This window comes from Cebidichthys violaceus, unplaced genomic scaffold (genome assembly GCF_023349555.1).
Source record: "Cebidichthys violaceus isolate CVI_PGR_0920_01 unplaced genomic scaffold, fCebVio1.0.p SCAF_12, whole genome shotgun sequence".
NCBI lineage: Eukaryota > Metazoa > Chordata > Actinopteri > Perciformes > Stichaeidae > Cebidichthys > Cebidichthys violaceus.
The window spans coordinates 13,970,199-13,983,055 of record NW_027176285.1 but is presented as its reverse complement, the minus strand read 5'-3'; the positions used below and the strand labels follow the sequence as shown (position 1 = coordinate 13,983,055).

General features: G+C 42.0%; 1 protein-coding gene across 1 annotated transcript; it reads right to left on the bottom strand.

The window, feature by feature from the left end:
* Positions 1–262: 262 nt before the first annotated feature.
* Positions 263–10,858, bottom strand: LOC137868696 (KN motif and ankyrin repeat domain-containing protein 1-like). Its single transcript, XM_068705592.1, has 14 exons — positions 10,801–10,858; positions 10,454–10,496; positions 9,273–9,317; positions 8,898–9,001; positions 5,499–8,111; positions 4,999–5,154; positions 4,416–4,524; positions 4,145–4,321; positions 3,956–4,043; positions 3,093–3,312; positions 1,823–1,965; positions 1,447–1,647; positions 1,149–1,247; positions 263–1,055 (listed from the first exon to the last, which is right to left on the bottom strand). Exons 4-14 carry the CDS (start codon positions 8,932–8,934, stop codon positions 1,005–1,007), a joined length of 3,894 nt encoding a protein of 1,297 aa, XP_068561693.1. The 5' UTR covers positions 8,935–9,001; positions 9,273–9,317; positions 10,454–10,496; positions 10,801–10,858; the 3' UTR covers positions 263–1,004.
* Between the last annotated feature and the right edge of the window lie 1,999 nt (positions 10,859–12,857).

The following is a 12,857-nucleotide window of genomic DNA, read 5'->3' as shown; positions in this document are numbered from 1 at the left end:
CTGCTGTAAACTGAAAAGAAGAAAAACTGGCTCCTTAAAAAAATCTTTTACTCACTTATTTGGAAGTGTCTTTGCTTCATTTGATCAGCAGCCAACAGTAGAAATGGAACTGGAAAAAAAACAATGTAGGTCTAATCTTACCCAGAAATGGATATAATAAATGTATAACTCAAATTAAATGCCTCATGAAAATATACTGTAAATGTGTACAGAAATGATTAAAGATTGTTTTAAATTCAACTGAAAGGAATGAGCGTTGCAGTCAGTGATGATAAGCTTTATTCACAGAAGAAAAGAAACATTCGGCTTTCCAGCTCTCATCAGTCACAACTACCCATTATAATGTAGACACCACTTCAATGAGAAGTTTGACATTTTGGGAACTAGGCCTATTTGCTCTCTTGCAGAGAGTTAGGTGAGATTGATGTCATTAGCCAATTAGCTTAGCTTAGCTTAGCATTTAGACTGGAAACAGGGGGCAACAGCTAGCCTGGCTCTGTCCAAAAGTCAAAAGACATCCTCTAAGAAGCACAAGTAAAGCTCACTGACAAAACACAATACATCAAATTCATTATACAATAAAAATATGGACGTATAAAGTTCACATACTTTTAGGATTTTATGTTTTTTTCAGAATAATTGACAAAATTTACTCAAAAATCTTAATAATGTTGATGCTACTTTTTTGTGTCATATTGTATTTTGCAGTTATAAAATATTGCATTTAAATATCATTTACAAAGACAATACACATGATGAAAGAAACTTTGAAGTCATAGTATGTTAATAGAATAATAAAACATTCTGCCATGCATATATTACCTGCTGAGTTTACATTATAGTACACACTATGCACTGTTATGCAGAGAATAGTCAACATTCAGTCAATTGTCTGACAACTATAAGCTTGGAACTGACATTGTTAAAATCTCCCCCATTTGATGTGACGGCTACTGAATCACCGCATGAATACGAGCGTCCATTCAGGGTTTTGGGGCATCGCCTCATTCGAAGAGAGAGGAGGAGAGAGACCTGCCGCCGGGACGAGCAGCTGCCTGTTAAGACACATAAACAAAATAAAAAAAGTTGTTGTGGAACTACTCGCACATATAGTTTGAATGAATGTGAAAACGTTGAACCCCGCATACCCCTGTCTGTCCTTTGGAGAAGTTGGCATGTGCGTAAAGCAGCACTGCAATGTCATTATGTCCTGCCTCCAGAGCAATGGACAAGGCTGTGCTTTCATCCTGTAAACACACACACTCAGATAGATTAAAAAACATACTTTACATTATTAATCATATGCAACTTCTGCACCTTTGTTGACATATTTAATGGCAAATCTTGTTCACTCTCCGCTTTCGTAACTCTCCGTGTGAAACAAAGTTGAAATGCTTCAGCGACACAGCTCGAAGCCATCACAGTGACGTCGCAGCAATGACTCACACTATCAGTCAGGCTGGCATCACAGTCCGGCTGCGCCAGCAGCAGTCTAACGATGTCGGCGTGGCCGTGCTCGCTTGAACACATCAGCGCCGTGGAGCCCTCGTCGTCCTGGAGATTGACCTCCGCCCCCTGCGCCAGGAGCGCCTGCACCATGTCCATCCTGCCATGACTCACAGCCAGCATCAGAGCCGTCTGCCCGGCCTGCGCGGCAGGCGGCAAACGCAGGAAGTGTGGTTAATGATGCAGAATCCTTTAACGTCTCACAAATAGATTCATAGAGAACAAGCAAGTAGCCGTACCGATAGCAGCGTACGGACACAATACAGAAACAGCGGGACACCCCTTCTCCACTACAATTACCTTTGAACAGACTGACCTGGCTGGCCTTGGCATTGACGTCTCCTTTTGTGAAGAGCTGCTCCACAACTCTCATGTCCTCTGGAATCTCCACAGCAGCGAGTGCGGCCAGCATGACGGGCGTGTAACCCGCTTTGTTCTGTTGATTGACGTTACACACCTCTAGTGATGGAGGTCAATTAGCCGGAAGAGAAAAAGACAAATGAGAGGAAAGCAGAACAATGTGTGGAAGAAAGAGGTTCAAACGTACTTTATTAGCAAAACCCCTTTCCACCTATACTGACTGTACCAAGTCTCATGTTGAAATACCTGAAGACAATTTTCTATGTACAAAATGTCATCAAACTGCTTTTCACTTGCTCTTACAAATGGGGTTTAATTATTCAGATTTTCTAATTCTACGATATATAGAGTACACAGACGTCTTGGAGTTAAACTTGCCTTTCAGGACCAGGAGGTATTTGACCAAAGTTTTCATTTCAAGCAACACAATAAACAGCATGAGTCATGTTTTTTTTTTTTCCATCAGGAACATAGCAAACATAATATTTCTGTGACACAGTGGATTAGGCTCATTACTTTTTTGTTGATTATATGCTTCTATTCCGACCGGCCTTGACTTGTGAAAGCTGTAGCAAAGCAAAGCTAAGAAAAATAAGAAAGAGTAATAGATCTCCTCCATTAGGACACATATTCAATGTCTGCCTAAGTTCAATTTATATTGATTAAAGCCGCTGATTAAAGCCGCTGTTTGATCCCTTTTAGACCTGTGCGCAGCTGGAGAAACAATTCATTATGATTTTATAAGGTGGATTTCTAAAATTCCTCTTTGAAGATACACTGCAGAAGGAGTCCAGAACTAGTTTCACAAGCTAGAATGAAGTGCACACACATTTCTATGTGTGGTGTGGTTATTGTTTTGTCATAAAAGCTTAGATGGTAAAAAAAACCAACCTTTGTCTTGTTATGCAGAAGTCAACAAAATGCATTGTATTAATCCTGTTGTTGTAACAAGCTATTATCCTTGTTATCCTTCAGTTTAAATGAATGTTCATGGGATAGTTAGCAGGATAATACGTTTATTTGAAGTCAATAGAAACTGCACATTGTACTTATTTTTGTAGATACAAAAGGACCACATGATCACAGTATCTCCCTCAATCACACAATTTGCCCCCTAGTGGCTCTTGCAGAGCATAGCAATGTCTACAGACGACACTGGACCAGAGCACACAGCCAGAACGTTGAATACATAAAGGCCTCTAGATTCCCTGTGAGTATTACTGTACCTGCATCAAGCAGTTTCTTGACAATGCCAAAGTTGGAGTGAGACACACTGTAGTGCAGCGCTGTGTTGCCATTGCCGTCGGCCATATTAGCTACATGCTGCAATACTTGCGGTGAAATGACCCGAAACGTGGACAAGTAATCCCCCATAGTGTCAGCAGCAGCCGACGTGTGGCTGGACACAGAGAACCACTCTTGCTGGAGTGTTTGCAGACAGTCATGCTGCAAGGGACCAAAAAAATAAATAAAAAATGGAAGAAACAAAAACATCAATGTGTTTGTATGCATTCATAAATGCCTTGCAAATTGCCATAATTCAGCGTGGAAAGAAATTTTGGAGTTTGAATCCAAAAGAGCATCTTGTTATTACAAAGATGTGACTTGAAAGGACTCACAAAGAGCATCACAGAGCAACAACTCACTGTTAAAACAGATACAAATATATCATAACAGAAGAGGTTTAGGATTCTGTCTTTGATTTACCCAATATACTTACTTTTCTCTATTTGCGTACCAACTTATTGTGAAAGTGAATAGTCTCTATAACTTACAAGTAATATTGTTTTCAAGTTCATGATAAATGTAATGACAGAAAATTACAGAGCCGACACATTCCTGAGCTTTTTCTATCCATCGCCAGAGACATTTCTTTTTAAATGGCACACTTGAACACACCCGGCCTCAGCAGTTCTCCCCACCCATTCAGTGACATACCATTTAACATGCACACACACACACACACACACACACACACACACACACACACACACACACACACACACACACACACACACACACACACACACACACACACACACAGTGACCGTCAATGGCTCTAATGCTGAATATAATGAACAAAACATACCAATTCCCCGCTGGATAAAGCCGCGTTATCACTCAGATGCATCTTTAAGGCTTGACAGGCAGAAAACATCGTTTCACTTATGTTACCCCTGTAAGGAATAAAATGCAGGTTCAGATCTGACCGGAAATCTCAAAAAGTTTGACTCACATTGTGGAATGTCAACATTGAAAACCTTCTGGACTACATTACCTCTGCGTGAGTGATTTTGCAGAACCTTTTGATCCCTTGTTGGAGCCACCTTTGCCCTTTCTTCCTTGCGTTCCGTCTTGAGAAGCTTCCTTTGACTTTTTGTTTCCTCTCCTCTCCACGACCTCAGAGTTGGCCTTCTCACTGGCAGAGAGCTCGTACGATGACATGGGGTCCAATCTAAGGGCAAAACACAGCAGTTAACGCGCTGAGAATATGTTAAGATACTAAAGTCTTGTTGTGAAATAATAGTTTAGAAATAAGATGATTATACCCTGCAGTCACCCTCATGAACTTCATGCTCTTCCTGTTGCTGCTACAGCCTTGGTCACCATTTTGTTTCTTCATTACAGTCCTCAGCACAGCGGCGTCAGTTGACCTGTCTGGAAGCAGTCAATCAACAATCTTAACATATTACTTATTTCAAATACAACACATCTAAAGAAACATATAGAAACCCACAAAGTCAATCTAGACAGGAAGAGAAAAAGAGAAGGCTTTCTCCGACACCAGCTCCTCCTACGAAGCCATTCAATTTTAGACCCTCATCCACAAACTGGTATGCGGTACGAGGCGCCCTCCGAAACTCCGAAACCACATATCATTCCAAGCATTACAAGTGTATCCCTCGGAAAGCCAACATGCCGAGCCAAAGGCAGCCACTTCCTCCTAGCCTAACGCGAGTTTAAACTCGGCTTGGTAGCGGTCTGGAAGTAAAATGTATTTTTAAACTTTACTTTCTTAGACAGAATTCTTACCCACCAAACATTTTTCAGTATTTCTCATAACACATTGACACACGCACACGCACACGCACACACACACACACACACACACACACACACATACATGTTTACCTTGCAGAGCTGCTGAGGATGTCTGTTGTTCCAACATCTGTATCATTCTTTTCACTTCTGAATCACTGCCACCTTGTTGGCAGGTTCTTTGGTTTGCTTTTTCACACTGAGAAGAGTCAACTAAGAGTTGAGATGGTGACTGAAACTCTCTGTTGACTGCGACAAAGGAAGAGGATATTAGTGACGCTTTTGAATAGTACCAGCCTGGCATTACAGAACACAGAATACAGAATTAACCGAGTTCTCCCCAAAGAATCACAATAAAAGCACCACTTTAAATATTGTGTTTACCAGAGATGTGTTTTTGAATTAAGTCATTCAGGATGAAAAAAGCATAAAAAACGACTAATCCACTAAAGAGATATTAGTTGACGAAGGCCAAAATGACTGATTAGACAACTATGAGGAGGCAGCCCTAATTCAAAGATTAAGCAAGCTATATGGTGTTGATTGGCTATTCCACTGGCTGGCTTTAACATGAACTAAATCTACAGTGTTACCTGGTTCCTGAGAATCTAACCGGTGGACTTCTGTCCCTCCTTGTGCTGCAGCTTTGTTTTTGCAGGACAGCTGGGAGCTGGCACTTCCTCGGCTACTGTGCTGCTGGACAAACCCATCCCTCTGCTGAGCGTGGTGGTCTTCTGTGAGCAGGTCCCCATGCTCCCTAAGGAGCCAATGCATCTTCTCGATGTAATGGTTCAGCTCGGGGTCCCACTTGGACTGTGACCATTGCTGAATTGTCTGACCAGGTGTACTGGATGAAGCCGACAAATCTCGTATCCTGCCCTCCCCTACACCGATGCTCCTTGTCTTGATGGGGTCGGGGAGATGGGAGGGTCCAGAGGCCATATTTCGAGTTTTCAACCCAACCAGGAAATTCTCATTAATGTTCGTGAATCCAATGCCAGCGTCTCGGGTTACCTTGCCGACTGTCCCTGGTGTTTGTTTTAAGGCACTTCCCGGCAGATTTGCAGTTCCTACACCAATCGTGCGAGTCTCTGGGGCGCATTTGGCGTCTTTGACCCTGTTGCCTACTGACACTGTCCTAGTAACAGTCTGAGTGGTGTTGGTGTGCTTGTCTCGGGTACTTAGGACAGTATTAGTGCTGGAGTCCGTGTTGAAGGCATGTCTGGTGTTGGTAAAGCGAGACACTGAACTGGATACAGTGTTGGTACGCTGAGAAGCTGTCTGGGGTGAAGCCATGATTCCCAGATCCACTCCTCTGACTTGGTCTGTGGCGATACCTTGAGAAACCACTTCCTTTGCCTCGTAGATGATCACATCAACAGAACAGTCCCCACAACCCACCGAATGATACTTAATCTTTCTCTTCTTAGACACCAGATTCTCCACTGGTACCTCTGTGTTGGTTTCTGCATCACAGAACTGTATCTCCATCCCAACTCCTTGTGTGTTTGTTAAGACTTGGATCCCCACGCCCTTCTCCGTGGTCTCCACTCGCTCCCTGACCTCCCAGTGGCTCATTGGTATATCTGGTCCTGTGCAAACATTCTTCAGCTCAGGCCTGCAACAAGATACTCCAACAGTCTTCGCCTCTGTTGCCTCCCCTGTGCTGGCATCTCGGAGCTCTGTGTGATTACCAACTCCCTGGCTTGTGGTGTGGGGCCTTGCCTCTGTGCCTGTGCTCACAGTGGATGGTCTAGCAAAGGAGGCTTTATCAGCTCGGTTCCTCGCTCCCGCAGCCTGCAGCTCCATTTTTAGACGGCTCATCTCTGTCTGGAGAACGGATTCTTTCAACTCGGCTTCTAAGTGACTAATTCTCTCATTTAAGGCACCGATTATTAGTTGCTGGGCATCAATCTCTGCTTCCCGTTCTGTGTAAATTCCAAGATTAACTTCAGACACTTCTGTTCCAATTGACCTCGTCTCTACCTGATCAGTGTGCACATATTTGTTTTCTTTTGTGGGTTTAGACAAAGCTATATCTATATGTTTATCAGTTCCAACTGCGACTGATTTGATAGCCTTGTCACGCAGAAGGTTTTGGTCTTTTCCATGCCACTCTTGCAAATGCCTGCCCTTGATGGTTCTTTCCAATGCCTGCATCTCTTCAGTCAGTTGCCTGAACTCCTTGAGGTCGGTGCAGTCACTACTCATTATGCCCTCAAGTCCTTCCTCCATAGTCACCTTGTTCTCAATGCCAGATTTTTCCATGCTACACGCTTTCTTCCAGATCACATCATTCACATCCTCGTTGCCACTATGGTTCTTAAGCTGGGAGACCAGTTGCCTCTTTTCCTCCTGAAGGACTGAGATTTTTACCTGGAGGATAGGTATGATCGTGACCTGCTCCTCCAGCTCCTTCAGCCTCTGCAGAGCTACCACCATCTGGTCACGGACATGCTGAAGGTGCGTGGGGGCGAGATTTGTAACTGAGGTGGTTCTACCCAGTGGTTCTGAGGTGGTTCTACTCTGTGGGCTCAGCCTGAGGCATCCTGTGCTGCCTCTACTGCCCAGGGACGAGCTAAGGTGGACATGCACATCACTTCCTGAGCCAGTAGGCTTGTTCCCATTGTTGTTCTGATTATATGCGCCCAGGCCAGTGAAGGGGGAGAGCGACCCATGGGAGCTTACCCCTCCAAAGCTGGCCAGTCGACGACGGGGATGGGGCTGAGGTGGAGGCTGCCTCGTCACCTCCTGATCCAAGTGTTTGAGGGTCTCTATTAAGGTCTTTTCCACCATGGGGCTTTGTCTTTGCAAAGCAAGAGATCTTGCAGCAGGCTGAGGCTTCGACTCATCGGGTATCTGAGAGGTTGCTGGTCCTTCAGTCCTGGAGGGTTTGTTATCCAACGAGGAACCATGTGGTGGAGGAAGAGGAGGTCGACCTCTGGTTGTAGAAGACATGCCCAGTAGTCTTGTATCATCACTGCTTGCTGATGACAAGGATTCTGCTGAATGACACTGGCTGGATGAAATGCCACTCTGTGTGTTCTCCTCATTATTGACGGCCACCCTGGGCCTCCTCTTAAGGCTTAGCCGCTTAATGGTGGCACCGTGTTGGAAATTGTTCACACTCTTGAGGTAGTCCACGTCCGACTGATAACCGTAGTCAATCCCCAGGTAGTTAGGAATGCACTCTTCAGTGTTTTGACCTGTTAGACCAACAGTAGGAAACCATTTTTAAAGTTAAAACACATCTCTTTCTTAAAACTTACAAAACTACACATTAAATGTACAATAGCAAACCGTTGATATTGAGGATAGAAATAGAAAAAAAACATCACAAACAAAAACAACAATATAAAATGGAAACTTAAATCTCTCTCTGCTTTATACAGCTTTATGCTATATACTTTCTGCCCTTAGTTGCTTTTTTCTTTCCTTACCTTAGTGTTAGCGACCGTTTCTATTCGAGTCTAGAGCCTTCCTTTCTATCACCTCGAAATGTTTTTGACTATAAACTCTTTTAGGCTGTCCCACAAGAAGAGGAGGGACAGAGGAGGATTTAGCAGTTGTGTAGACACTGTTTTCAGTAGTCACTTCCCTCCAAATGGTACGTCTCTCTACATAGACTGAACCCACTCTATAATTACAATGCAACTCTCCCTCAAAATGCCTCACCAAATGTTGGCAGGTTTTCTCAACCACAGTCATCTACCAAGTATTTCAGTCATTCAGTGAACGCACAAAAATCGTTTTAATTTATCATATGCTTGGCATAATAAAAACTAAGAAAAAGTAATGACTGTATTTAAACTGTAAATGTAATCAGTGTTTAATGGAAATATTCCAGTCTTTGCAATTTTTGAATGCCATTATAACCCCGAAAAGGCTAGGTATATTTGGTGCATTACACATAATACATTTCCAGTTATGAAACCCTCATCAAGAAAAAAAACTAGCATTTAAACTATTTGGAAAGTAAAAGTAATAGTTACCTGACACATTTCTCAAGATGTAGCTGCCTTGAGCCATGAATATGAGTCACAAAGTATCAATAACGGAGCGATTCCTTTATATCCAGTTAGAACTTTGGATAAATCTGTAAATAAAAGAAAAGTTGTACCAACTGTAATTCACTTCTTGATAAGTAGCTTTTACTGTTCATGTATTGTCCTACTGCATCACTCGTTCTCTCTCTCTCTCTCTCTCTCTCTCTCTCTCTCAGCCCAGGTCCAGCAGTCAATAACAGCTGACCTTACAATGCTTACATACAGGAAATGCAATACCAGGCCATGACATATTATAGTTAATTCTGCAAAAAGTACAGTGAGCAAAAGGGCTAAGCCTCTCAGTGCACAACAGTGACTCACCGCATCACAATGCCGTATCACTTTCTCATCAGTAAGCAGCACCTTCTGTTCTCAGCACGGGGGTGGGGTGGGGGGTGGAGGAGAGCAAAGAATGCACACAGTTCTGTCAGCGTCTCGTTCAGTACATCCCTCCTTGACGCAAGTCAAGTGAATAGTCGAGGAGTGTTTTCATGAATAAATAAGATTACATGAGATAGGTAAGGAGCAAAAACATCATGACTCAACAGAGAGAAGAACATTTAATGTACAAACAAGGAAAGTATGAGACAAATATGATAATAGAGCTAGAATGTCACGGAATATAAAGAATTGCAGAATTATGTAAACATACAATGCTTTCAACATCAACATCAACAGTCTCCTTAACATGAAACATTTTGCATGTATGTGTGATATATATATATATATATATATATATATATATATATATGTATATTCAACATCAAACTCAAGCTGTCTCAACACTGATATTTTCATCTGAAGCCTGAGTGAACGCACGACAACACGCCTCAGGCAATAACTCCAATAAGTTTAGCAAGCCCTCTTTAGAGTCGGCCACAGTGACCGAGAGCACTACTTCCTGTTGCTTTCAGATGAATGTTACAGAGTGACTCGAGAAAACTCCTTGCAGAGTGCAGAGAGAGAAGCAGAGTCAAGTTTTGCAGTTAAATAGACAGAAAAAAAAGAAAAACAGAATTAGAACGAACAGATAAAGTCCGTTATTTGTTGTTATTTTTTTAGCCTCCCCACAGAAATAGGTTGCTTTAGACCACCACTACTACTGTATCACTATTTGAGACACTCAACGTGTTTAAAATACCTGTTTCATTGGTATGCAGCGTCATAAAGTCGAATAGTCTAAAGGGTTCAGCGAATGTTTTATTGTCAGACTTTCCTCTAATCCAATTATTTTTCTTCTAAATTACTAAAAAATGTAAATTAATAAATGGAAAAAAAAAAAATCTTTGAGCTGGTCATAATCATAACTGGTGAACATGTGGCCTACAACTTCCGGTAAAGAGGTCAAGTAGGCACTGCTTTGTTTTAAGGGGTCACGAGACAGAGTGGTTGGGTCTAGAACCGCTGTTTTCCTGTTTTGTGGAATAGACCAAAAGTTTTTCCCCCCTTTTCCCAATTTTGCAGCCAGGTGGTCAGACAGCCCTCATTATCATGTTCCTCACCTTATGACGCAACCACACAACCTCCTGCAACAGGTAAGCACACCTGTAAAATAAGATATTCTCCAGTTAAGGATGAAATTATTGCAAAAATGTTTCTTTAAACAAAAAACAAAAAAGGACAAAAATGTACTAGACTTAGTCATTTCAGTTCGCAAGGCTGGATGTTGCTTAAGCCTGACGCCTTGTGGTCACGGCGAGAGCAGTTCAAACTTAAACTATGATGTGATGTTGGTGCAAAACTCTTGTGGTGAACAGAATGTTTCGGGGTTTTTCTTTCAGCACGCTTTTACCCGTACGTACGTCAACTAACGTTAGCTAGCTTGCAATGTGATGGGGCTGCCACTCACCTGTGCAGGAGCAGGTAAACAACAAGATGGGCTAATGAAGTTAAAAAAGAATGTCTCAAAGTATTATGAGTTGGGAACGGTCGAATAGCATTGTTTGGACGTTAAAGCGAGCTCGTCTTTCCTCCCTTTTTTCGCTCTTTTATTTCCTATTTGTCTGTGAAACGATATAAGTTTCCACTCTGCGGCAGTGGGAGAGCTACTGCGCATGTGCGGAGAGCTGTCAACATGCACAGCAGCCGCCCCCTGAGTCAGTCAGGTGATGAGCAGTCCTCGGTAAAATATTGATGATGTCCTCTCTTCTATGACTGCATGATTTTATGTTCGTCTCTATTGTCTCTGAGGCATCTTTCTTACAACTTTCTGCAGGCCTCTAACCGAAAGAAGGGCTGCTTAAGTTGCATATTTTGACCAATAACAATCCTAAATCAAGAATGTTATATTTTTTAGAATATATGAATTCTTTTAACACAAACTCCTAGTGTATATTTACTGTAAAAAGCTAAGCAAACATAATTATTGTATAGGTGTCTACAGTCATTTTTTAATCATTTGAAATACATTTTTAATACGTTTCACTCTTGGCATATTTGGGAGACTCAATTAAAGTTTTCTAAAGCCAAAAAAAATGACATGATATTCATATTTTTTGTTTAAATAGTCTGCAAGGATTTAACTATAGTATTCCACAAATTAAATTGTAGTTACAAATGACAAAAATAAGTTGGACACCCTGCAGTCCTGCACATGGTGCTGAAAGTGTAGGGAAGAAGGAAGTGAGTGCCTTTTTTAATATGCAGAGGAATGCATTACTGAAACTGATTTAAGACACAGCAGTTACCAGCAGGAAATGGCCTGCTGCTCCTCAGACTTGAATCTTTGCCCAGACTTCATTTATATTCAACAGCTTGCAAGTTGCACAGCGACATCATGTGGACAAAGTGGAGAAATGCATTTTGCGCTCTACACTATACCAGCAGTACAAACGTAGTTCTTGTAAAGTTTGAGCGGAATAACCAGTAAAAAAAAGTACATTTTAGTATGATTTCTGTCATTTGCAGACTAGTTTTATTTGGATTATTTTTTGTGTGTGTGTGTGTGTGTGCGTGCGTGCGTGCGTGCGTGCGTGTGTGTGTGTGTGTGTGTGTGCGCGCGCGCGTGCGTGTGTGTGTGTTGTTAGCTTATTTTTGTATCTCTCACGTGATGTTCTGCATATGCAGCTACATTGTTATCATTAACCTGAAGCGGCTGAGTGGTCCGTGATTAACCATCGCACTCTACCTCGTGCTGGAGGCTATTGTCATGCCGGGTATCTTGTTGAGTTCAGAGTTCATCTTTCCGTTGTGAAACACTTTTCGTGTAAGCTTACTTTGTTGCTCAAATGCACCATGCGCAGTCCTTTTACCTCTCCGTGCTTGTGTCACAGAAGGAGACAACATGCACTTTGACCGTTTCTGTCTGCGACTGTTTTTATCAGCGTACGTCGCGTTTAATGGTGTCGTATACAATCAGGTTAGGATCGGCAAGGACAATGAGTCCCATGATTTGAACTTTACACCTCTTCAGGATCATGCAGGGAAGGAATGTCATCGCAGCAGTTCTAGTGTATCCAGTGCTAGTTAGACATATCTAGTACCAGCTGTGCTCTCATTTTGTTCCAAAAAGAGAGTTATTGCAGGGAAAATGTATGAACGTTAGGGACTTTATAAACGATGAGCTAAATCAATCGTTGGCACTTTGTGTGGCACTAAACTAATGAAAGTTAAAAAAAAATAAAAGTGAGCATTTGTTGATGTACTGTAAGGAAATAGGAATCAAGCTAGGTGATGAATGTAGTGCTGTTTAAACATTGCTTCTGTTAAAAGCTTTTTGAATAATTCTGCACTTCTGCACCATGAACACAACGCGATCTAAAAGTGTAACATTACTCTATTTTGACTCAATGAAACGGTTTTTATTCATACAAAATGTTGCTGACAACTTCTATTTTGCAGAACCTTAAACAAAACAGTACCGACTGGAAAAAAAAACATCAAAGCTCTAATCAAGGTGACAAGGAG